Here is a 26,259-nt window from a genome sequence, read left to right as displayed (position 1 = left end):
GGCATAATCCACGGCAATGTTGGTCTACTACATTATTCAGAAACACTGAGTACTCAGATAAGGGTGGGTAGGCACATGTCACTGACCCTTCTTGTTGAAAGAGGAGCTGGTGTCCAGGCTGATGCAATTCTGTGTCCTTTGAATCAGCCTAGAGCCAGCAGCCCTGCCTTAGGCCCCTGGGCTTCACCTCTGCTTTGCCTCCTATGAACACAGAGTGTTCTCATCTGGACTCTTTCTTGTTTCTACCTTCCTGGAAGACAGAGAAGGGAAGTGACCAGATCAGTGTGTCCAGATGGAGAAGCAGGAACAGCAAGGCCTTAAGGCCATCATCCAGGATCCCTTGGCCCTTGACTACAAGAGCTGGTCCTGACATGCTGACTGCGGCCCTTCCTAAAACACCATCATTTGACAAGAACTAACCCCTTCCCCTGAAAACTCAAGAAAACTGGGTTCATTTTTATAGCTTATAAGACGTTATTAGACATTAGAGATGTCAGATGAGGACAACTCAGAGCAGCTGTGATTGTGGTTGGGACGTTTACTAGAAGGTCTGCAGCTGAGAATCTTTGTTTCCTGCAGACATACTCCAAGCAACACTTGGGTCCTGAGGTGGTTCAGCGGCAGGCGGATCTCTGTGAGTTCGAGGCCAGCCTGGTCTACAAAGCGAGTTCCAGGAAAGGCTCAAAGCTACACAGAGAAACCCTGTCTCAAAAAAACCAAAAAGAGAGAGAGAGAGAGACAGAGAGACAGAGAGACAGAGAGAGACAGAGACAGAGAGAGACAGAGACAGAGAAAGAAAGAGAGGAAGAAAGAAAGAAAGAAAGAAAGAAAAGAAAGAAAGAAAGAAAGAAAGAAAGACAGCCTAAGGTTTGAACTCAGATCCTGTGGAAGAGCTAAACCCCTGGAGTTCCAGGGAGGCTCGAGATGGAGAGGACAGCAGGCCCTCCTCCAACAAGTATGATAAAGACAAGAAAAGGTGGCGTGAATGGGTCATCACTTATTCAACATAACATTCACAACCAGATACTCTCCTTTACAAAGTCTCCTGAGGTGAGGGGATTGTTCTCTTGCTACAGATAAGGAAATTACGGCTTAGTGTGAGTAAGTGACTTGTCTAAGCATGGTAAACTGCAGAGCCAGGATTAGAATCTTTGCTTTCTCCCCACTGTGCTAAAGTGAACATTCTTGGAGATGCTTTTGAATTTGTGCTTCTGATTCTTCATGAAACCATGTGTTACTGTTTCGGCAGATTCATCCATGGCTTTGTAGTCTTCGTATCTTCTACCACTTCAGATGTCCCCTCAAAGACCCCTTCTTGGATTAATGTTTTGGGCTATAAGGGTATTAATTCTTCTGTGCCATGCCCTCGTGAACTGGTGTACTCAGAGCTGTGGACTACTACAGTCCGAGTTCCTTAGTGGACGTCTTTGCACAGATCTCCTGTACATACCTGCAGTTGCTCCTCTTGGGTGTGGGTCTAGGTTTGTCAGCCCTGCAATGCCCACTTCATCAACTGTCTTTCCAAAGTGATAGCAAGTTTGTGCTTCTGGTAGCAACCTATGTTTTTTTTCCATTTTCTTTATATTCGAGTATGTGCATTAACATCCCATTTTCATAGTTTTTGCTTACTCACTTGAAAGATAGGACAGAGAATCTCAGTAGTAATTTTTCATCATGCCAGGCATGATGATCCTTTCTACACACATTCCTCTGACCCATCAGGTTTTTCTCTCCTGTGAAAACATGTGCATTTAGAACACGGTCTGCTCCCTGCTCTTGTCTCCTACACCAAATCTCTTTGGGAGTTCAAACTTTTTCTTCATAATTGTAGGATATGGATATTTATTTTAGAACCAGACACTAAAGACACTCTGTGGTTTATCATAGTTAACTGCTTTGCTTTTCATATTTAGAGCTCCGAGTCATTAGACTTTGGATGTATGTGTGCTGTAGAGTAGCTGTTTGCCATCCCTGTCTGGAAGGACAGCTGACCCAGCCCCATTTCAGAGCAGACTTTCTGTTCTCCATGTATTTTGATGACATCTTTGTCATATTCCAGTTCATATATGTGTGTGTTTCATTTCCAATGATGTGACTAATGTCCAGACTTGTACTAATGTAACCAATTTTTCGTTACTATCACTTTCTAATTATCTTTCATTTTTTCAATTGTCACTATTTTTCAATATCATCAACCTTTAATTCCTCTATATGAATTTCAGTATTAATTAACTTATCAAATTCTTTAAGAGAAAATTTGGGCAGGATTAGATATCTTGTCTTGACTTTATGCGACATTCTTGTTACAACTGATACTTTCAGAATGTTGAATTTTCTCATCCATGAATGTGAAAGTGGCTTTTTACTAGAATTTTATACTTTGTATCAGTCATATAGATTCTAAAATTGCTTTCTTGCTATTGTCAAGGATTTCTTTTTCTGCGGGTAATGAAGACTTTGCCCTTTTCTGTTCCGTAAGCATTTGATTTCTTCTACTGTCGTTTATGTGGCTTCAGCCTCTTGTGTGGTGTCAGTAGAAGCCATAGTAGTTCAGCAGTCACTTTCTTTTGTGTCCTCTTGTCCAGTTTGAACAGCATATTGTCAGCAGTCAAGGCAAGGGCAGTTTCCTGCCCAATGTCTAACTTTTGTTACAAAGAAAGTAAACTCCATGTGGAGTTTCTTTGATACCCATCATCTTCTTTGAAGTAGATTGGTGCTGCCAGGAGCAGACATGTCTCATTGTCATAAAAAAACAAAAAACAAACAAAACCTTATGTTATTAAAACATCTTAAGGTGCCATATTCTGTGGATCTCTGAAGTCTTTGAAGACCATCTGTCTATCCAAAATATCTCTGTTTGATCTTGAAAACATACCTAACATGACTACAAGTTTGATTGTAATAGGTAACTAACTACTAACCTGATTTTCTTATTAAACAAAATGGTTGGTAATAATAACTTTCAAGGACTAAAAATTTGCATTATATTGTTAAGTGAGTTGTATAGGTACAATACTTGGAGCAAGAGTAGAAATGTATGTGCAGTATGTTCTAACAAAAATAATCTCAAATTTGTATCAATATACAAAGATCCATATCAATGTAAAATATTTAAAACAAGTAGTTGCTTTTTAAAAGTAGATTTAATAATCTACCCTTTTATCCTATCATATCTATATCCCCCTTTGTCTTTTTTTCAAAACAAGAATGCTGAATCTAATCTCCTTGTTCAGCTTTTTTCCTGACTATTACCAATAACAACTTGTAACCAACCACCCTAAACAATGACAAATATCCATAACCCATTGAAAGACCAAAAAACACTCACCCCACCTCTTGGGAATGTGAGTATCTTGTTCTTAAAAGTACTTCCTGCTGTCTGGGGGCAACAGCATCTGTAGGGAATCCTGAAAAGAAAATTTTGGGTTAATTGTCAAGTACTGGGAGAGGTAGAGGTATCATTTGTTGTCCAGTCTTTGCATAATGGGAAAGTGCAGGGCTTGTCTTAAGTCTTGGCTAGAATAGTCTATGAAGTTGGATTATCTCAACTAGCCACCTCGAAATTGTCCTGAGCAGTTTGTAGTCCAAAACTGATCTTTAGGTGGCATTTGTCAGCTTAGTGGCGTTATAACTAATATAAGAAAAGCTTTAAAGAGTCAAAATAAAACCAAAGGATTATGAGATTAGTAGCAATAGAATAGTCCCTAATTTTTGTTTTTCTTCTGTCCCGTATCAGGTGGCTCTTCTGACATGAGACAGAGACTTTGGATTGTACTTTAACAAGCATGCTTGGGTTTAGAGAAGGAGAGAGGCACACTCCAACTCCAAAGCCACCTTTAATTTTCAATTGAACTGGGACTACAAAAAGACCATTTGCATTCTATGTCTGTAGAGAACAACAGAAACAAACATTTGGGAAGATTTATGAAATTTTATCTGCTAAAAATGTGATCTATTGGTTGGCTAATTTACTCTTTTTCTTGGGACATTTTTTTCTGGATGATTTTTGTCCTTTTTCTTCAGATGTCTCATTTGTCCAGTATTCTTCAGATTCCTTAGCTGGATGCCTTTATTCTTCTAAAAGACATACATACATACATACATACATACACACACACACACACACACACACACACACACACACACACACACACACAAACACAAACCAACCTTCCCCAATCCTGATTTTGGGGAGGTTCCCTTATGGCAAGTTGTATCTGACCAAATGAAAAGTATTTGTTAGTTTTATAGGTTAGTTTAGATTGAACAGCCATACTGTGTGATGAACTATCACCTCTTCTAATCAAGAGGTCTTACCTTCATGACCCCTCAGACCAAAAAGGTCCTGTCTCCACCATCTTTGTATTTCCTCTCTCTGCCAAGCAATATCACTTCCTGTCTGTCTGTACAGGCCTCCAGACCTCTAGGGTTAACTAATGGCTAGCTCTACCCTCTGATCTTTAGGCAAGCTTTATTTATCAGAGCACAAACAAAATATCACCACAATGAAACACATAGATTTATGTAAGCATTTGCAATAAACATGTGAGTCCCCTTTATCTGCTCATGCAGTCAATTCTGTTGATAAAATGTTAGCATTAAATAAGCCCTGCATTCTTGGTACTAATGCCTAATTATACTATAGTTAATATGTAATGATTTATTAAATATTTAGATCATAATTTTTTTAAAGATTTATTTGTGTTTCTTTTATATGTATAAATGTTTTACCTACATGTATGTATGTGTATCATATTCATTCATGGTATCTGCAGAGACCAAAAGAGGGCATTGAATCCCCTGTAACCAGAGTTACAGATGGTTGTGAGCTGCCATGTGGGTACTGGGATCTAAACCTGGGACCTCTGGAAGAAGAGACAGTGCTCTTCACTACTGAGCCAGCTCTCCAGCCCCCCAACAAGAATTTTTATATATAGTCTTCGTCTAATTTTGTTCTAAGGTTGCATTAGCCTCCTGAAATGGGTTGGAATTATTTCTCTCAGACCTATTTTGTAGAATGCTTAATTTTTTTAAAAAATTTCATTTTTTTTCTTGTGTGTGTGTGTGTGTCTATGTGGTCAAGTGTACATGTCAAGGTCAGAGAACCTTTTGTCAGTTTTGCCTTCCACCATGGGGGTCCTGGGGACCCAATTCGGGTTGTCAGACTTGGCAGCCAGCACCTTTACCTGCCAACCATCTCACTGGTCCAAGAATACTTTCTATATGGTGGGATTATCTAATTCCTTAAAGATTACTTAGTACATACACTGAAGGAAGGAGAGAAAAATAGAGTAAACAAGGAGAGGGAAGATTTATTTAAGTTGTAGGTCCAGTTTAGATTTTTCTGTGATTGATTCCATTTTGGAAATCAATATATTTATCTAAGAAATTCAGCCAAGCACACGCATGTGCTTCTAGTACTTGGGGGGTGGAGTCAAGAGGATCAGGATTCATGGCCAACCTCAGCTACATGGGTAGCTTGAAGCCAACCTGGGCTACATGAGACACTTCTCAACAAACAGCCCCAATAAATTAAGCCAGAAAGGGAAAGATAAAGACACCGTGATTCATTTGCAGTTTCACATGTACTTTTTCAAAATTGCTAATACTTTGAAAACTAGCATTTTGAAAGCACTAATTTTGAACTGCATTTCCATAGCCTTTTCTGCTCCTGAAGTCTCCACTGAACCTTGTAGCTGTGCCCACTTCACAGTTCTGAACAAGAGGTTTCTTTGCTTTCCACACCAGTGGTTGCTGCTTTGATCAGTCTGTCTTCCCACAGCCTCCACCAGCTCTGCTCACCCCATGACCACTTCACTCGCCCCCTTCCTGGGCCCTAAGTATTCGGCCTGTGTTTTTGAGGAGTTACTAATCCACATGACAAAGCTCTTTACGGTCTTTATCTGATCAGCTAGTTATCTCCTCAGTCTTGTTTCATGTCTCAGTTCATCATCATTATCATTATTCCTGGTTTTAAAAAGATAAAACAATGTTATCTATCCTTTGACCACCTCATACCTCTAAACAATGCATCTTTATCATATGCATTCCAGTTTCCCACCTCTTCCCCGGGAGCCCAATCCTTCCCGCCACTACCAACAGGCACCTCCCTTCAAAGCCCTCTCCTTTGATTTTGTTGATAATATTACAGTGCAGACTTACATTTACTTCCACTTTTGGGAAGCCTTCGCAAAGGTGAAATCTTTGTCCTGTCCTTGCTGTTTCCAAAAAGGTAGACATGGAACAAATGTATTTCCACCTTTGCCTGACTGTGCTCCTTGCTAAGAGATCAGCTAGAAACCACAACTTTTTAATAAGCAATTTGCAGGCATTATCCCGTCTTCTTATTTCTGTTTCAGGTTTGTTATCAGCCTTTAGTCCTTATAAATCTGTGTTTCTTTGGTAGATAATATGAGAATTAAAAAAAATTCATTCTAAGTTTTTCTGTCACATGACTGAGGGGAAATATTCATGGTTTGTTTGTCTTCAATGTAAATAGTTCCTATTTTTGCCAGTTGTGGAGAATTATTACCTTTGTCACCTTGCCTTTCTTGTGATCTGGTTTTGGAAATTGACTGGGTGACTTTCTCCATCTTTTTTGTTTGTTTGTTTTGAGACAGGATTTCTCTAGACCAGGCTGGCCTCGAACTCACAGAGATCCACCTGCCCCTGCCTCCCGAGTGCTGGGATTACAGGTGGGTCCCACCACGCCTGCCTTCTCCACCTCCTTCTGATCGTCTCTCAGCCATTCTTTTCTATTTCTCACCACGCTTCCCTTCATCCCTGGGCTGCGTATGTTTATCTCACATCTACTTGCAGTCCACTAATTCCCCATTGCACTGTGTCTAAACCAGTCGGTCAACACCAGCCACTGAATCTTCGGTTTTCTTATTGTATTTTTATGCCTTTCTCTTCCCCGTGCTTATTTCTTTTATAACTTTGTCCTACTAAAGCCCAGTACATTCATAACATTTTAGGTCTCTGCCATCATCTCGAGATTTGGGGAGCTAGTCATTCTGATTGTTTTATCTGTTGACCTTCATCCATGGAGGAGCTTTTACATATGTTTGGGGGTGGGGATCATAAATGTGTACTGTAAATGCCATAGGGAGTTTTTTTCTCTGTGGGAATTCCACAGGCCCACACTGTGGAGTGCTTCCTCTGAAGCAGGTTTTCTTTTGCTTCTAAAAGACTATCATGGACTGAGGCGAGGGCTCAGTCAGAGAGTGCTTGCTTAACAGGCAGGAGTTCCAGGTCCACTCCATTCCTAGCACCCCATAAATTGGGCATGGTGGTGTACACCTGTAATTCGAGCACTGTGGAGGTGGGGGGGGGAGATCAGAAGTCAAAGGTCAACCTTGGCTATCCAGTGAGTTCAAGGCCAGCCTGGACTGCCTGAAACTCTGCCTCAAAACTAATTTCTTTAAAAATAGATAAAATATGATTGTGAAGTAGAAAAAATAAAAACGGAAAGTTGACGGATGAAGGGACCTGCTGCAGAACACTGTCCCCTAAAGAACAGCTCTTTGTTTCTTCTCTCTCAGGATGGGCTGGGTCCATGGATACGAAGCCATCTCTTGTCCCATCCAAGTCCTTAGCCCTCAAGTCAGCAACTGCTCTGGTCCGTTTTCCCTTGTCAGCCACTGACTGAAAGGGCCAGACTTGGGGAGCTTAGGAAGAAAGGTCTGCTGGGGCCACGGGTCCAGAAGCTGCAGCCCCCAGAGCGCTGGAGTCAGCCAACAGAACACTGCTTTTGACCCCTGCTTCGGGCCGCAGGAGTCTATCTTAAGAACTCAGCTAGTTATGGCAAAGTCACTACCTGGAGGGATCAAGGATTTCCTCCAGAGGAAGCCAAATCCCAAGGAGCTTTTGGTGTTACTTGGCTTGTTATATATCAGCTGTCTTCTGTTATGAAAATCATGTGTGCCTTCATAGTTTTCCCAATTGACTTTCCCCTAGAAGGGCTAACAGTGTGGACTGATCACTCTCTGGACATACACATTCCAGGTATTTGGAGAACAGCCTCAGGAAAGGCCTTCTCTGGAATCAGATATCTCCCTTAGCCACTTTCAAGGACTAACAGTGTATTGCTAACCAGTCATTAGCACTCAGTTGACCTTCTCTTTTACCACTCCCATTTTGGATTGTAAAAGAAAGCCTGGTGGTCACCACCTGAAGAAAATTCTTACCTGCCTTTATGACCCTGTAGAATTCAAGCCTGGTGACCTTGCTTGACCAGGGGCTTGATAGAACTCAATAGACTTCCAGGGAGACTTAGGTAGAATGTGGAGAACAGAGGACAGAGAAGGGAAAAGAGAATGGAAGAACTAGATGGGTAAGAACTTCAGAGGAACAAACTGAGATGGGGAAGAACAAGATTGAAGGGCTAGAAGAGAGTACTAGAGGAATGAGATGGAAGACGAGGAAGAGGCAGCTGGGGAAGTACTAGCTGGGGAAGAACAAGGTGAAAAGGACCTAGATGAGGCAGACTTAAGACGAGAGAATTAAGATAGAACTTAAGAGGGAGCAGTAGATAAACAGAGAGAAATCAGGCCAGAAAGGAGCTAGGCACGAGAACAGAACTGAAGCTGTGTATATAGGATGTTATGCCAGAAGAATTAAAGGAAGTGGACTATAGAGCTTGGTGTGCTGAGATTCTATTTCCCAAAAATAGTCCTCGCCGTTAGTAGTTCTCTCTCCTGAGCCCCTGGGATGTATAATATTAAGGCTGGTCTCATTAATGTTATACAAGAGATTCCCTGTGTTTTCATTTGGACTCAGAACTTCCTATTTTTGTTGACTCTAACAATGGAGCTACTTCTTTTTCTGCTTTCCAAAAGTGGGTTTGGCTGGGTTTTTTTTTAGTGACTGGGTTCATTGCATCATGATCCCATCACTTTTGAAGAAAGGAGAAGCCAGGGATAAGCAGAGATGTGGCTCCTCCTTACCCTGCATCTTGTGATAAAGATGCAGTGTTTTTGTTTTGTTTTATTTTATTTTGTTTTGTTTTGTTTTTCGGGACAGGGTTTCTCTGTGTAGCTTTGGGGCCTATCCTGGAACACACTCTGTTGCTCAGGCTGGCCTCGAACTCACAGAGATCCACCTGCCTCTGCCTCCTGAGTGCTGAGATTAAAGGCATGTGCCACCACCGCCCAGCAAAGATGCAACTTGTATAAAGACACGGTTTTTCTGTTTTAAAGTTATATTTCAGATTTGTGTGTGTGTGTGTGTGTGTGTGTGTGTGTGTGTGTGTGTGTGCAAGCATGCCACAGCGAGCTTGTGGAGGATGAGATGACAACTCCTTTCTCTCCTTCTGTTACGTAGGTCCCTGGGACTGAACTCAGGTCATCATCAGGCTTGGCAGCAAGCCCCTTCACCTGATAAGCTATCTCACTGGTCCCAAACAAAACATTATAAATTAATATGGAAAATTAAATTTGAAGAGTGGCAAAGAAAAGAGGCAAATTTCTTATAGTTATACTTTGAAACTCTTTATATGCCCCTGTGCATTCTCTGGCCATTTTTCTCCCCCATGGAAGAGCTGACCCAGTGAAATGTGTCTCTTCAAATGTTATAGAAAATTGCTCAAGAGATGCTGTGAAGAGCGGGGGTCCATACATGGAAGAGAGCATGCTGGTCTTTCCAGATGTAAAGATTGGAGCTACAGAGGTTAAGAGCACTGGCTGTTCTTCCAGAGGTCCTGAGTTCAATTCCCAGCATCCACATGGTGGCTCGCAACCATCTATAATGAAATCTGGTACCCTCTTCTGGTGTGCAGGCAGAACATTGTATACATAATAAATAAATAAATCTTAAAAAAAAAAACAAAAAACGATTGGGAGCTAAACCAACTCAAGCAGGAATTGTCAAAAGCCTTCAGGTTCACTCTAAAGGGGAAAAGAGAATATACTTTTCAGGCTGGCTGGACCACAGACTCTCCCTTATTTGAGGAGCATCTCATGGATCTGGTGATTTGTAGAGAATCATACCCTGAGAATTGCAGACCCTGGAATGAATCTAGGAGGGACATCAGTCTCCAAGCTCCTTTGTCTTGGAGGATCTTGGAGGTTGAGAGTTACCAAGGAGGTTGTGGTTGACATTGTAAGGGTGTTGTGCATGCAGGGAGAATGTTCTTGCCAGCCAGCATCCTTATCTTCCACAGCACAGGGAACCATGCTCATCTCAACACAACATGTGTGCCTTTACAAACCAACGCCTAATTAGTTTATTATTCTGGCCTCTGGAATCAGGGTTAAATTCTCATCCAGCTGAGCATCTGGGAGGAGTCGAGGGATGTGGATGCCGTCTGTGGGTCAGAATAGATGTACATTGTTCTTCAACCCAGTAGAGATGATGGAGTTTTAGTCCTCTATTCTTTCTGGGGCCTGAGTTAGTTGGTGAAAGTCTTTTCTACTTTGAGGGCACTGGGGTTGGCCCATTTGCCTGCCCATCTAACTCCATGTTGAAGATTCCTGTCCCTTTCTTTACAAGTCTGCCTAACTGTGGGGGTACTTTCCAAATATGGCCCATTCTCTCAGGATACAAGCTTTCTAACCAGAATGTCCACATGAAAGTCTTAGTTCTTTCTGACTATTTTTGTTATGGCTGAGAAAGTTTTCTTTTTGCAATTGGAAAACTTACTGTCTAGAAAGCTGAGTGTAAGTACATATTGTATCTTTAGAAAGAATCCAGAGAAGCAGTAGTCCCAGAAAGCACTCAGGGCAGGGAACCAGAGGGCCTGGCTCTGCCTCTGATACTCAGACACCAGTTTTTGTCATCTATTGTTTACCTATTTACATTTTTATTTTATTTTTTAACTATGTGGAGTGTGTGTGTGTGTGTGTGTGTGTGTGTGAGAGAGAGAGAGAGAGAGAGAGAGAGAGAGAGAGAGAGAGAGAGAGAGAGAGAGAGAGAATCTGTGCACATTAATGCAGGTTCCCTGAGAGGCCAGAAGAGGACATCAGATTTCCAGAAGCTGAAGTCACAGGCAATTGTGAGCTATCTGACATGGGTGCTGGGAATTGAACCCCGGTCTTCTGCAAGAACAGTCCGTGTTCTCTCTCCATCCATGGACTTTCTTTTTAAATGGAAGTCATGGCCTTGTCTGACCCACAGCGTGCAGGTTCTAAACTGTTCCTCTTTCACCTATCCAGTAAAAAGGAGGAAGAAGTCAAACCTGATCAAGGTGCTCCCTATCCGTGTGAACCTGCAGTGTGCTCCTAGCTTGTCTCAGCTTTGGTCTCCACATTTATAAAATGGTGACAGTGAAAGGATCCAACTCACAGTCACAGGGAAGACCAAGAAGCAAATGTATGGTCCTTAGCTCACAAAAAGTCTCATCGCTGTGGAGTCTCCCTCTGTAACTGTCCATAATTTGCTTTAAGTCATGGTATTTTATCACAGCAATGAAAAGTAACTAATACAGATATTAATCCTGAATAGGTCCCCCAAGTGGTGGCCAGTGCCATGGCTTCTGACATAGCTGGTACTGTAGTGTTGTTGTGTGTACAGATCAGAGGACAGCCTCAGGTGTGTCCTCGCCTTTCACTTTGTTTGAGGCACGTCTCTCTGTTCCTCTCTTTGGTGTGTTCCCAGGCTAGCTGATCCTCAAGCTTCAAGGGATTTTCTTGTCTTTACCTCTCATCTGGAGACAGAAACCCTGGAGACAGGGCTTAGTTTTCTGTGGTTTCTGGGGATTAGAACTCAGGCCCTCACACTTGAGTGGCAAGGGCTTTAAACACAGAGTCATCTATCTCCCCAGCCCCTGGGACGTCTTGTTTGAAACTTTAAAGAAAGTGATAAATATGTAAGACCCTTGAGAAGAGTGAAAACATCGCGAAGCGATGCAGGCTGAGTTTTCCCTCTTTCTTTTTATTGCCCTCAGCAAGTCATAAAAGTCACTTCATCATTTTAGGTTCCACGTTGCATCCAGTTAAGGGTTTGTCACAGGGCTGTGACTCAATTTGTAACTTTTGGAACTTCCAAATAATATTTCTTAGGAATCACACCTCTTTTTTCCTAATCCTCTCACCCCAAACTTACTTTCCCCTTTTTCTACACTCACGAGTACAAGAAAAAAAAGTTTTATTCTTTCCTTTGCTTGGGCTTAAATATCTTAATCTTTTACCAAGCATTGTTTTAGTGTGAGTATCAGAGGAATAAGCAGTGCTGGCAGATATTGTAGTGTTATATTCTTTTGGGGAGGACGTTGGGACATTGTCTCACGTAGGACAGACTGGCCTAGAACTTGATAGGGAAATGAGAACCTCCTTAAATTCTGATCTTCCTACTTCTGCCTCCCAAGGGCTGGGATTACAGGTGGGTACCACCCTGCCTTTATGTGGTGCTGAAGACTGTGCGTAGTACTTTGTGCATACTGAGTCATCACTCTACCAACTATGCTCTATATCCAGGTGGCCAAGAGTCTTGAAGGAATGCCACAAGATAATGTGACATGCAAGGATTGCAGCATTTAGTAATGTCTCAAAAGGCCAATGAGAGCTCAGTGGGTGTGTTGGGGCAGGGGCATGCTTGAACGCTTGAAGCAAGCAGAGTTTTAGTTAAGAATAGACTAGGTTTGGAGGAGCAAGTGAAGAGAAAGGCCCCCTGTGAGCAGGCGTGTAGAGACTGGGGAGGCAGCTATCAGCTCAAAGTGGCTGCCATGCAGTGCTGTAGATCTGTGTTGGGCAGAAGGGGGCTGGGCTCCATGGAACAAGGTAATGGAGAGCATGGATGTTTAAGTGATACTTCTCAGGCAGCAGAGAGACTTTCATCTGTACATCTGTACATGTACATCTGTAGCATGGCATCTCACTCCCTCACTGGATGGTAAGAGGTTGGAGGTGGGACTCTGGCCAGAGGCTGTAGACAGGATAAGCGAGGTATAGAGACATCATTATGAATGTTCAAGGAGGGAAGAAGGAAGGCAAGATAGTTCCAGAATGTTTGGCTTAGTGGCTAGTAATAGAGGGGCATGCCTTACATTCCAATTAGCCCCACTGTTCTACCTTTCTCAGTGTTTCCTGTCTTTCCTATTATAACGTACCTACCCAGAGCAATAGTACACACACACATACACACACACACACACACAAACTCACTATAAAATGACCAGTCTTTGAAAAGTCATTGAAAATAAGCAAAACCAACTGAAGTTTTGCAAATTCCCCCTCGCCCACATTTGATTGTGATTAGCAGAGGCATAGCAACTATCCCTCCTGCCTGTCCTAAGTGTAGCCTCTCCCTGCTGGTTATTGCCAGGAAGTGCGTTCATGATTATGTTCATGGATCCAATCACTTGAACCCACTGACTCTTAGCTTTCCTTTTGAGTTCACACTTAAACCAACAATATCCTGCATTTCCATTTGTGGCCACGCTTTGCTGTTTAAATAGTGCTTTCGTTAGTGTTTTCTCATTTGAACTTTTATTGAAAAATCCTGTGAAGCAAGCCTGAGCTAAGGCCATTGTTGTGTTCATTTACACAGTCATGAAGGGTGCTTTCTTACTCAGCAGAAAAAGCAACACTCTGATTATTTGACATGAATATATTAAACACTATTATGGAGATGAAGAAATTTAACACATGCATCTTTTCTTTCTCTGTGTATGTATGTGTAGTGTAGGAATAATGCGTATAGTAGATCCCCCATCTGCTGTAAGTTCAGAATTATCAAAATAGTACAGACTGCAAGGGACATGGGATAAGAATTAAGAACATAGACTCTGGGGCTATGTGATGCTCACTTTTAAAACCCAACCAGCATGCTATGCAGAAGCCAAAACACCATGCAGTAGACACTTGTAGGTACTCTGGTCTGCACTCCAGTTAAAGACTCGGTGGGTAGCCAATACCACTCACAAGGCAGACATATGAATGCAGGAACAATCTATATGTCTTCAGACAGTTTCAGTAGAGCAAAAATGAAATGTCCTGCCTAACCCTGCCTGAATCTAGGATTCATGCCCCAAATAAATATAATCTTAAATTTGAAGTAGTTCTGTGGAGGTGGAACTCAACACCCACATGATCTTCTAACCTTCCAATCTATTAACAGCGACTGAGTCCCGTAGGAGATGGTGTTATTTGTAGAAAGGAGTTGAGTAGGCTGAACTGATGAGAGAATGCCTGACGAAAATAGTTCAAGAATATAAGTAAAATATGAAAGAGAGTTTAGGAGCAAAGCAAAGGACACAGTGAAGAGCAGATCCATGGCTTTGCCATACCTTCTTCCCTCTCCTACATGGCTGAGGGACTTGTCCACTCTCCTGGAGAAGGAGTTAGGTTGAGCACATGCCAGGTCTTGTCAAGAAAGTGGAAGACAATATATTGCGTGTTTCTCCTCTCAGGAGCTTAATCCACCATCATCTGTCTGTCTGTCTGTCTATTTATCTTCATTCATCAGCCCTCTTCCTACTTAGGACCTTAAAGCAGAGGGAGATTGGCTGTGGGGAAGAGGAGACAGTGGGCGGTAAAGTACAATGATGTATTATGAAACTGTAATAATGAAACCCACTGTTGGGTATGCTAACTAAAATTTTGAATTAGAAAATTTAAAATTTACTTTCATGTGTATGTGTGTGTGTGTCTGCTTGTCTATATATGTACCATGTGCATGTTGGTAGCCAGGGAAATGAAAAGAGGATAGTAGATCCTCTGGGATTGGAGTTCTAGGTGTTGTGAACTTGCCTGATTCAGGTGCTGGGAACTGAACACAGATCTCCTGCAAGAGCAGCAAGTGTTCTTCACCATTGAGCCATCTTTCTAGCCTCTTAGGTTTCTCTCTTGTTGGTTTTTGTTTTTAAAGAATGAGGAAGTGACCTTGTGAATTCATGAGATCTGCAGAGAAGTGTTGGAAACAGAACATTAAGGACAGATATTGGCATATGCTTGGAAGCTGGTGTGGAAACCTTAAAGTTTGTTTTCTAGGTACTGTAGGGTCCGAGGAAATGCTGAAGGAGACCTCAGACTCAAATAGTATGTAAGAGCAAAGAGTGTTTATTTACTATACCTGAGAGGAGCCTGTAGGCTCTTTTTAAGAACAGCTAATGGGAGTTTCAGGGACACTGAGGTCATCTCAAACTAATTGGTTAAGCAAGCATCAGTTACATTAGTATACTTTTAATTGGCTGAGGTTTTATCTTTGGGTATATTTGCACAAGCTTGGGCAAGTCCAGAAGTGATCCAGAAGAGGGACTCTAGGACTTGTCCTTGAGATATCGTGCAGCTGGCTGCAGGCCTTGTTGGTGTTCTCTCCCTTGGCCTTGATGTAGTTTGTTGATAAATGGCCCTTTGCTGGGAGAGACACCTGTTTGCCCCTCTCAGAGAACTGAAACCTAAATTCAGTTGTAAAAGTGGGAGAGTTTAACCCCTTCAGCACAGAAACTATGACCAACACAGACCTGATTGTAAACTGCACACAGTATAATTGAATGTTAGAGAATTGAATTTCAGGCTAGGTTTGGTGTAAAGAATCCAAGTAGGTAATGTAATCCAATAGGGTTTCCTAATCAACTAGAGAAAAAAACCACAAAAAACAAAAAACAAACAAGGTAAATACAAGCAACAGCTCCTTTCTGGTCCTGAGAATAGGAAAGGTGTTGTTCTTACACGTCAGACAACCTACACCACCACACAGGACCATGCTCTTCTTTTTGGAGGTTAAAATAACACACTGATTATGTACTGTACTCTTCATTGTTTTTCTGGCTACAACAAAAAATACCTAACAAGACCCAATGCTGAGGCTAGGCAGATGGCTCAGTGGTGAGACCCAATGCTGAGGCTAGGCAGATGGCTCAGTGGTGAGACCCAATGCTGAGGCTAGCAAGATGGCTCAGTGGTGAGACCCAATGCTGAGGCTAGGCAGATGGCTCAGTGGTGAGACCCAGTGCTGAGGCTGGGCAGATGGCTCAGTGGTGAGAGTGCTTGTGGGAAAGCAGGAAGACTTCAGTTCAAAATCCCAGCGGCCATGTTAAAAAGCAGAGAATGGCCACGCATGCCCGGAACCCTAGTGTTGAGGAGCAGAGACAAGCAGACCTCAAGAGCTTGCTAGCCAGCTTAGCGGCAATGATGAGCTCAGGTTCAGTGTGGGAGACATTGTCTCAAAAGAGTAAGGTAAAAAGGAATAGAGCAAGATGCTAGACACGTGTCCTCCTCTGGTGTCCTCATAGACATATACAAGAGTGTGCACCTGCACACACATGCATATGATTGCACACACATGCACACACACCACACACACACACAAACAAACAAAGAAAAAACTGCAATCCTATGGATCTGTGCTGCAGTCTTCTGGGTGGTGGCTCTGATGAGGGTCATAGAAGCCCCTAATGGCTCAGCTTTCCTCCTGCCCCCACCCCCGGCCTACAGTGTGATTTATACCTACCTCAAACACCTCCCACCCCCAAGGTCATTTCAGCATCTAGGATAGAAAGGGAGCTGTTTACCAGAGTGAAATCAGGCAGGTCAAAGGCCTCTCTGGGGACAAGGCAGTTCAAGCTTTTCTGTTCCCTCTGGCCCCCACACTAGGGGTTCTGCAGCAGAGTCATGACCAGGGGAAGACCCTTGTTTGGAGAGTTAGCAGCCATTTCTGCCCTGGCGGTTTAGAGTAGCTCATATCAGATGACTGTAGTATCCAGTCCCACTTTCTGAGAACATGACTCAGTGCTACATACTCAGTATTTAATTGGCTTCAGATTACAAAGGGAAAATGAAGACAGGCGTTTAATTCTGACAGTCTTGAGGATAGGGACTCTAGGGAGAAAATAGTTGATAGGCTATAAAATAGAGCCAGGGTGATCTAAACTGGAAAAGAGCCCACTGTGATTACAGCTTGATCTACCACTTAATGTAGAGTATGGCGCCAAGGCCATGGACCAAGTCAAAGGCTTCCACATGACGTGTGTATCAAGGGCTTCCCTCCAGAAGCCAGGCTCTTCTGCATCTCCAAAGTCTAGCATTTAACAAATAAGATGGGTGGGCATATCCTTGAACTGGGGACAGTGAGACATCTAAAGGTCACCTGTGTATCACCTATCTTTGGCCTTTGGGGAGGTGGTAAGCTGAAATCACTCTGTATATCTTAAATGTCTCATATACAAATTATATTTCTCCAGGGGGCCTCCTAGGACAACCTTGTAGAGGTTACATAGAATCAATTCATAACTATCAAGAATATTTGAGGACAAATTTTACACTTCCAAATCGGAATCTACATTTTTTCATCCCTTTGAGAGGAGGAATCTAGACCATGGTGTGAACTTACATGATTTATAAGGTGTAGGCAAGACATTCACATTGCACACCCCTAGTAAGATTCATCTGCACCCTAGATGTAGCTATGGAGACAGCCAGAGCATTATAATTTGTATTGTTTCATATCTAAGGAAGCTGAATCCCTCACTTTACTTAAAACATGCACACCATGGATGCATGTTGCATTAGACGGTGGTCAACCTCGATTCCTTCATTTTTATGAGTTGTTTTGTCCTTTCTTTCTAGGTCCTTGGATGTGGCTCTGTTGCCCAAGCAGTTCTCAGTCGAGGACATCTTGGTGGAATTGTCACTATCAATGTTGGATTTGCCATGGCAGTTGTGATGGCTATTTACGTCACTGGAGGTGTCTCTGGTATGCAGTAGAAGTCATTATTACAACTATTAAGGCAACAGTCCCAATGTGCTAGCAGGGTTGGCTGCTTTACACATATTACTTATTATGTCTCTACAATCCTGCAAGAGTATGTATTGATATCTTTTTATGGATGATAACATTTAAATACCAACAAATGGTAAGTGGCTTATGTAAAAGTGGCTTATGTTAGGACCAGATGGAGTTAGCCTCACACCTGAGCCCTCCCTGACTGCTGCAGCGTGTCTTCCAGGAACCAGTACTTATTTTATGAATCTCATGCTTGGAAGCATTTTCCAGAGAAGGTTGTAAACAGCTCAGCAAAGGCCACACCAGCAGAGGCAAGTCCCTGGATCTTTATCAGCTACAATCAGAGAAGCTGGGTCCTATGCAATGTCAAAGCCATCTTTACCACAGGAGTGCCTGAGCTAGAAAAAAACATTAACCTAGTTCCTCCCTGGTGGCCACGCTGACGATGGCCATTTACAGGGCTCTGCAAAGCAAAATGATAGGATGCTACTGAATACAGTGTGGAAACGTAGGGAGAGACCCAGGGCAACCTGTACATGCTAGACATGAATAAAATGTTATCCCAATTTGTAGCCACAGACTGGTGAAGTCATTGGCCTTTCACTTTTAAACATAAAGAATCAATTTGCTATAAAGAAAGGAGTTTTAGCATCCTGCTCCATTGTGAATATGCCATTCAACCAATCAGAGCTTATTGTAATACACATCTAATTATTTTTTTAAAGAGTTATTTATTTATTTATTATGTATACAGAAGAGGGCACCAGATCTCATTACAGATGGTTGTGAGCCACCATGAATTGAACTCGGGACCTCTGGAAGAACAGTCAGTGCTCTTAACCTCTGAGCCATCTCTCCAGCCCACATCTAATTATTATACATACATACTTATGTAATGTGCATGTACTCAAAGCTGCCTGGTAGTAACTATTTTTTAACATTACATTTGTGTCCACGCGCACGCGCACGCACACGCATGCACACACACATGCACACACACATGCACATATGTTATAGGATGCAATGCATGTGAAGGATGTAAGTTCTCTCCCTTTATCGTTGGGTCTTGGGGACTGCATTCAGGTTGTTAGGTTTGTGGCAAATGCCTTTCTTTACCTTACCCTCTCAGGCATCTCAGTGGTTCCTGTTGGTAACTATTTTTTGATGTAGCATTTTGTAAATGAATTAATTGAAAAAGCAGAATAGCCTTGCTCAATGACAGGAGAATTGTAAGGTATCTAATCACAGAACTGGGTGAGGGTGGTAGGGAGTTTACCTAGAACAGAATCTTTGAAGGGTTCACTTAGCTCACCCAAGACCCACGTCTTGGGTCTGTTGGACTCCAGCTGTTCCCCGAGGGCGTTCTTTATGTGAATAATATGGTCATCAAAGCAACCTTCGCAGAGCCGATATTTGAGGGCAGGACTCTCTGACCCTGGTGCCCATGTTCTTTCCACTACACTGCTCTGGCCTTGGCCTTACGGTAAGCCATGCAGGTCTGTAGGGAGGAAGTTCTATAGCCCTCTGGACTCCAGCCATTGCTCCCCCTCCCTTTCTGAACCCTCTGTCTCCCCTTAGCCCCTTCTCCTCATTCACTTTCAAAGCTTCCTCCCAGGTCTACCCTCTCTGACTCCCAAGCCACTGTCCCTAGACTTCTGTTGTGTGCATCATCTAAACAAAGCCCCTGGATCCTTTCATCAGCTTGCTCATCTAAAACGCCTACAACATGGCTGATATCATGTGAGATCCGAGGCTAATTAGGCTTCCAGGGCGCTTGCCAGAGACTGCAAGATGTAACCCTACCTGCCACAGTTTTTAATCTTAGAAGAGAGCTTGTTCTAGAAGCCTTACTCGGTAAGGCATTCCTGAGGGATAGTTTTGATCAGAGGCGACTTTTTTATGGCCCCTTTGTCCTTTCACAGTGCCTCCAGGCTGGCTGTCTTAGATCTAGATTCTGCCCTGTCACAGGGGATTAGCCCTGTTTTTGTTTTTGTTTTTGTTTTTTTTTTAATTATATCTAGTACCTTCACTCCTCGACCCCTCTTCTCTAGGCTCAGACCCCCCTCCCCTTTAAAGTCTACAAATGTAATTTGTTCTGTGGGCTGCTGTTGGATGCTCTGTGCCTGCATCCCTGGCCAGGCCTGTATTAAGTAAAGGACTCTTCATGCAGCCATGGGGAGCAGAGGAACAGATGCAGTCTGGCTCCAGGAATTTCCCATCAGTCCCTGCGCCAGTCCAAATTCATGTTTCCAACGTTTGTTCCTACTAATCTGGCTTCGGGAGCCCATAAAAGCAAGACCCCCCAGTTGAAACACTCATAAGGATCTGGGAGATCACCCGTGCTTTGACATACTGGAATTTCCTAGCTCATAGTCAGTGGAGTTGAACAGCTTTTGACTGCTAATCTTTGTGAAAATGAACTCGATGCCCCCTTCCACGTGAAATGCCAGGTTCACCTTATGCCCGGCCACCGTGCAAGCTCAGATGTGCACATGTATACACACACTTCATTTTCAAGGCAGATACATCTTGCTTTGAGATATAATTTTAATTATGTGTATTTGTGGGGGTGGGAGGGAGTTCGTGCAGGTGAATGCAGAGTCCAGAAGAGGGTATCGGATCTGCAAGAGCTGGAGTCGCAGATGGTTTTGAGCTACCTGGTGTGGGTGGTGCTGGGAACCCAACTCGAGTCCTAACCACTGAAACACCTCTCCATCCCCAAGGCAGAGAACTCTTACAAACATGCTGAAGGAGGTCCAGAAGGTCTTTCATTCAGAGAAAGCTGGACTGGAATTTTGGTTCTAGCACTCGCTGACCATGTTGCTTGAGAAATCTCCACCTGTTTCTCAATTTTCTCACAGTCAACTAGAGCAGAATCCATTCCATTAGGTTCTTAAGTCCAAACAATCCCACAGTGATGCGAGCTGGCCAATCACTCAGTAAATGCTGCAATCGCGTCCCAAGCCGCTGAACACAGAGCAAACCCATATGTATAGCTGAGAATCAGGAAGCTGATTTCACTACCTACGGTTGGGCTGGATCGAGGGAGTTGTTGCCACATTTCTGTGTGAGATAACACATTGTTTACGCAGAGGGACCTAGAAGATTCCATCCAGACATGGCAATCACCTTCAACAAAACCTTTCTGCCTCAGGGAAAGGCCCCAGAACAGCGTCCCTTCCCAGTGTGAAGAATGGCTTTACAGCCTGTGGGCATGTGCTGAAGAAGTGTTAGCTATGGTCTTAAGCCTCAGTTGCCTTAAAAATATATTTACGTAATAGTTTTCATCAATCTACTTGTGGTACTCCTTAAGTGGTGGCTAAAATTCTACCTTAAAAATTGAGCTTCGTACTCACACCAAGTTTGTAATGCCTGGGTCCCTTTTCATACAGATAAACACTCTAAACTGTGTTTAATTGTGCCATGGATTATTAGTTTTCCCTCTGCCAACACTCACTCGTCTGTGTTTCTATTTCCCTCTCCTGACCTCTACTCTCTGACCTCTCCCCCTGACAGTCTCCTCTTCCTCACAGGAGGCCACATCAACCCAGCTGTGTCCTTTGCAATGTGTGTCTTTGGAAGGATGGAATGGTTCAAGTTACCATTTTATGTGGGAGCCCAGTTTTTAGGAGCCTTTGTGGGGGCTGCAGCTGTCTTTGGTGTTTACTATGGTGAGTATTGACCTGGAGTCCAAAGATTTGGAGGGCTAGAGGGGCCTCCTATGGAAGCTTAAATTTCAAGGTAGGAAACAGTGAGACTGAGCCAGAACAGGAAGCATGTGTCAGTGAGGCCTGTGTTATAAACTGGGCCAATTTATAAAGCCTTTTAATAACATCTATGAATTAGTTTTTTAATCTAAAGATGTTTATCTGTGTGGGGTTTGGGAGTTGTTGTTGTTGTTTGTTTGTTGATTTTTTTCTGTATACATGTATGGGCACCACCTGTGTGTCTGATTATCACAGAGACAAGAAGAAGGTATCAGATTCTCTGGAACTGGAGTTACAGAGCACAGTGAGGCACCATGTGGGTTCTGGGACTCAAACTTGGGTCCTCTCTGGAAGAACAGCTATAGATCTTAACTGATGAGCCACCTCTCTAGACCCCCAAATATGAGTCTTAAAATGGGAGGGTACAACTTTTGAGAGTCTAATTTCGGGTCCACCCCGCACTACAATGTGAATGTAGACGAAATGCCAATGGGCTCTCTGCTGCTTTCTCTGACTTGACTACAGAAGAGGTCATGTCTGATCATGAAAGCTGTGGCCCAGGTAATATTGAGAGTATGAATCTGGGAACATGCCATTAAGGAAGAAGCACAGTTGAGAAACAGGTTGGGTGGGAGTCTCTGCCCCTTCTAGAGAACATTAGATGCTCAGGAGCTGTCTGCAGGAAAATGTGGTCCTGGCCATCACAGACCTAGGGCTGAGCTAAGACTGTGACAGTCTTAGTTCTGTGATTTAAATAAATTGTCTGGGAATGAAGCATGGCAATGCACTCCCATAATCCTATGAGGAAGGATGGATAATTGGGAATTCAAAGTCATTCTCAGCTACGAAGCAAATTCAAGGCCAGTCTGGGTGACTTGAAACCTTGTCTCAGAAGAAATAATAAATAAGTAAATAAATAAGTCATCAGACATTGTAGGGCCAAGTTTTCTTCTGGAAAACAAGGGATTCCCAAAGTCCTTAAGGCTAAGGAATCATAGATTCTGTGGCACCAACTGTTAAAATAGTTCTTTGCATACAATCCAAGATGAGTCTCAGAGCATTCTGGGTGGCAAACTGAACACATGGATCATTCAAATCCTAGGTAAACATGTTATACAAAGAGGCCTCTCCCCACAGTCTCTCTCTGAGAATTAAATGTCTAAGGAAGATTTGAGGTCCGACCAGAAACTCAGGATTCCAGCAGCAAAGCATAGGGTAGGTGTTGCCCATATCGGTGGCAGCCAGTTTCCCGGCCCTGAGGGCTCCCCAGGTCATCCACAGCATCTTCATTATCCAGGTACACCTTCAAGTTCTGAAGTAAAATTTTAGGGACACTATATGAGAGTGTTCTAGGAGCTATGACTTCCACTTAGTTAAAGCCATGCTTCGATTTTTAGATCCATCTTGAAAATTCCAAGAATTCCACCCACACCCCCAAAGAAGGTTGGTCCCACTGACTAAGAATTGGGTCCAAGTTTAGAGCTGTTCTATTTTGACTTCTGTGGCTGTGATAAAAACACTCTGACCAAAAGTAATTTAGAAGAGGAGAGAGTGTATTTCAGCTTCCAGGTCATGGTCTATCATGGAAGGAAGTCAAAGCTTCAGGAACTCAAACAGGACCTTGAGGCAGACAACATGGAGGAACGGTGCTGGCTTACAAGCTCAGGTACATACAGCTTTCTTACACAGTCTAGAACCACCTCCTTGAAGAGTGGCTCCACCCACTGTGGGATGGGCCCATCTTCATCAATTAAGAAGCAAGACAACCCCTCATATACATATCCACAGGCCAACCTAATCAGGGCAGTCTCCTAGTTGAGAGTCCCTTCTCAGGTTACCCTGGGCTATGCCACAGTTTAATTAAAGCCAACTAGAACAGCCTCTCTCAGCCCTTTCCAGAAGACACTAATGTCCCTGAACTCTGTCTTCCATAGATGGACTCATGGCCTTTGCTGATGGACAATTGCTCATCGTGGGAGAAAATGCAACAGCGTTCATTTTTGCAACATACCCAGCTCCATTCATATCCCTGCCAAATGCCTTTGTAGACCAAGTAAGTGGAGAATCAACAAGGACCTGCTTTTGGTGGAAAGACATGATAGAAAGTGGGGACGGGAATGGGGTGCGTATTGGAACATTGTATGCCTGTCAAAAGGAAGGATTGCATTTCCAAGTCAGAGGTCCTTCTATGATCTGAGCTTTCTTGACAATGATTTGCCCTTAAAAATGCCAATGCCACCAGAAGAGTTCTCAGCATCCTTTTCAATACACGTAGTTGCTTCATATTAGTTGAGACCAAGACAAAGAGTGTCTGTATGGAGCAGAGGCAAATGAGGCCCATTTCACTTCTAGTGTCTCTTTTATGCTAAGGGTGATAGCTACAAGAGATGGCATCTCTATCTACCTCCAAGGACTGTGAAAGCCTGGGGTGTCGTGAATCTGCCCTATCCCTCCATGAGGCCTAGGTTTATCTGACTCTCCAGGGAGATAAATATCTCAACTAGATTGATATTTGAAGTAGCTTCTGCTGGACGTGGTGGTACATATTTATAATCCCAGCATTTGAGAGACAGAGGCATCACAAGTGTGGGGCCAGACTGGTCTACATAGGAAGTTCTGGGTCAGCCAGGGCTGCCCAGTGAGACCCTATCATAAAGGACCACAGCTGTATTGGTTGGTTTATGAAAAGATCCCCATGTCCTCACCATTTTCTTTTCTGCTTTGATTACAAGGTAAAGCAGAACACAAATGTTTATTGAAGCTCCCTGGGTGCTCAGCACCATGTCTGGAGCTTGAAGAACTTGTAATTGAATGTGAACTGCAAAATTCCAAGATCCAAAGTCCGAGTTCTCAAACTGAAATAATGTTCTGGTCCCCAGTGCTGTGAGTGGCTTCAGGGAATTGCAGGAATTCTCTTAAGTTTCTAATTGTAAGAGCACTGGCCGCTCTTAACAGAGGACCTACATGATTGCTCATAACTATCTGCAACTCCAGGTTCATACTATTCTGGACTCCACAAGCACTGCATGCATGTAGCACACATACATTTATGCAAACACACATACACATAAAATAAAATAAATATATCATTACTTTTTTTTTTGCTTGTACCATGTAGGTAAATATTAGCCTTTGTCAAGTTCATTGTAAAAGCTTAAAAAAATAACATGAGAAAAATGTGTTGTGGGCAGTGTCTGTGGAGAAATGTAGAATGTAGTTGGACAGAATGACCACAGAAGAACAAGTGACAGCCGAATGTCATGAGCATGCCTGTAATCCCAGCATGTCCTCTCCTAATTTTTTTAAAAAGAACATTCTGAACAATTAGTAATAAAGGAGGCTATAGCATCATATTAGTAACTTGCAGAAGGGAACCTACAAGTCCTAGGACTGGAGGAAGAATTTTAGTGAGTAAGACACAGAGCACTGAAGCCGCCTGAAGAAGGGATGTTGTTGCCGTGTGTGATAATGTGTATGTGGTAAGCAAGTGAAGTCATTGAGTTTTAGATCTGTTTCCAGGTGTCCCACATCCAGGGGCATGCTTCTGTGAAGGGAAGCCAAAGGTCCTCTATCTCACGCAGACAGTGAGTGGAAGTCAGGGACCCTGGGTCTGGATAAGGTTTGGGGATAGCGTGTGTGGGAAAGACACAAGAGAGTTCTTCCAGGAGCTCAAGGGCCATCAAGTGGAACAACAGAACAGATAAGCACAGTCTCTTATCCTCCAAAGAAACTGGATGGGAGCACAAGTACATAACAGGTGATAAAATTGTTTCTTGAGGTCTGATTCTGTATTTGTTATTCTTGACTTATTTTTGACTGGTGCCTGCCAGTGGCTACATCAGAGGAGCAGCAGGGGGCAATTGAAGTCCAAGTGTCAGCCCACCAGGAGGAAACTCTCTGATGGGTCAGTCTTGGATAGGCAAGGCCCTGAGACTACAGACCCCAGAATGTCTTTTGGTTCTGCTGTATCTTTACATGTTTGCTGCTGCCATCTTTCTCTGGTATCTGGCAAGGTGTGAATGGGTGTGGGGAGATCCCCACTGCCTGTGATGTAGTGTATTTATCTCATGAAAACATCACATTCTATTGGGCATTTTTACCTGTGGATTTTTATGAAGATGATTTCTTCCTAAGCTGTACTGTCTAATTGATGACAATAATGTTAGTTTAAATAGAGTTTGGATGATTAGAAATATAAACAAGGAAGTGTCATACTGCTACAACACAAGAGTTTCTATTGAGGAGTCATATAGACAGTGGCTTAGGGTAATAATTAAGAAAAACAATTGAGTCCCAGTTACCCCAGCTAGCTTAAATTCTTATAACCTTAATGTTGGGAGATGTGTTCACAGGTTTTGGAGTGCATCACACACAGCTGAAACAGAACTTTGAAAATAACTTAAAGTTAGACTAAGATTTTTTTTTTATCAAATAGGTTTCAGGTTAAATACTCAAGAAGATAATCTAAAGTTTTAGAAAGGCACATACCTGAATGTGGAACTCTTTAAGGTCAGGGAACAAAAACAAAGCAGCCCAATTATTACTAGCTGACACACTTTTCTTGCTATGACTGGTTGATGACCAAAGGTGATGATTAATTCCTTGTGCCCATTTTTGTCCTCAATCTCCTAATATTAAAAAAAAAAAACTATTGATGAGTGGGTATGCACTCCAAAGATTTAAAGTAGAGCTGACTGATTTTTTTCATATATAAAAGTTTAGGTTTGTGATTCCTTTAAGATTCCTTATAAGATTACCTTTCAAGAGAAGTAAAAAAGTAATTAGTCCTTTCTTTGTAAGAGCAAAACTGCAGCTAGCCAGTAAAAGACCTGACTGAGAAAATATTATGCTTGCCCACACAGTTAATCTATAGAAGTTGCTTGGGTATGAG

The 26,259-nt window shown here is 42.8% G+C and overlaps 1 protein-coding gene across 1 annotated transcript in view; it reads left to right on the top strand.

Moving 5' to 3' along the window:
- The window catches only part of Aqp9 (aquaporin 9), a 44,647-nt gene that overhangs the window by 5,869 nt on the left and 12,519 nt on the right, over positions 1 to 26,259 (top strand). Inside the window, exons 2-4 of the mRNA XM_036194383.1 lie at positions 17,505 to 17,631; positions 21,195 to 21,332; positions 23,303 to 23,421. Coding sequence (XP_036050276.1) covers positions 17,505 to 17,631; positions 21,195 to 21,332; positions 23,303 to 23,421 — 384 coding nt within the window. The remainder of the gene's footprint in view (positions 1 to 17,504; positions 17,632 to 21,194; positions 21,333 to 23,302; positions 23,422 to 26,259) is intronic.

The sequence above is a fragment of the Onychomys torridus genome, chromosome 7 (assembly GCF_903995425.1).
Source record: "Onychomys torridus chromosome 7, mOncTor1.1, whole genome shotgun sequence".
Lineage (NCBI taxonomy): Eukaryota > Metazoa > Chordata > Mammalia > Rodentia > Cricetidae > Onychomys > Onychomys torridus.
Note: the sequence above shows the minus strand (reverse complement) of the source record. Positions and strands in the feature narration are given on the sequence as shown.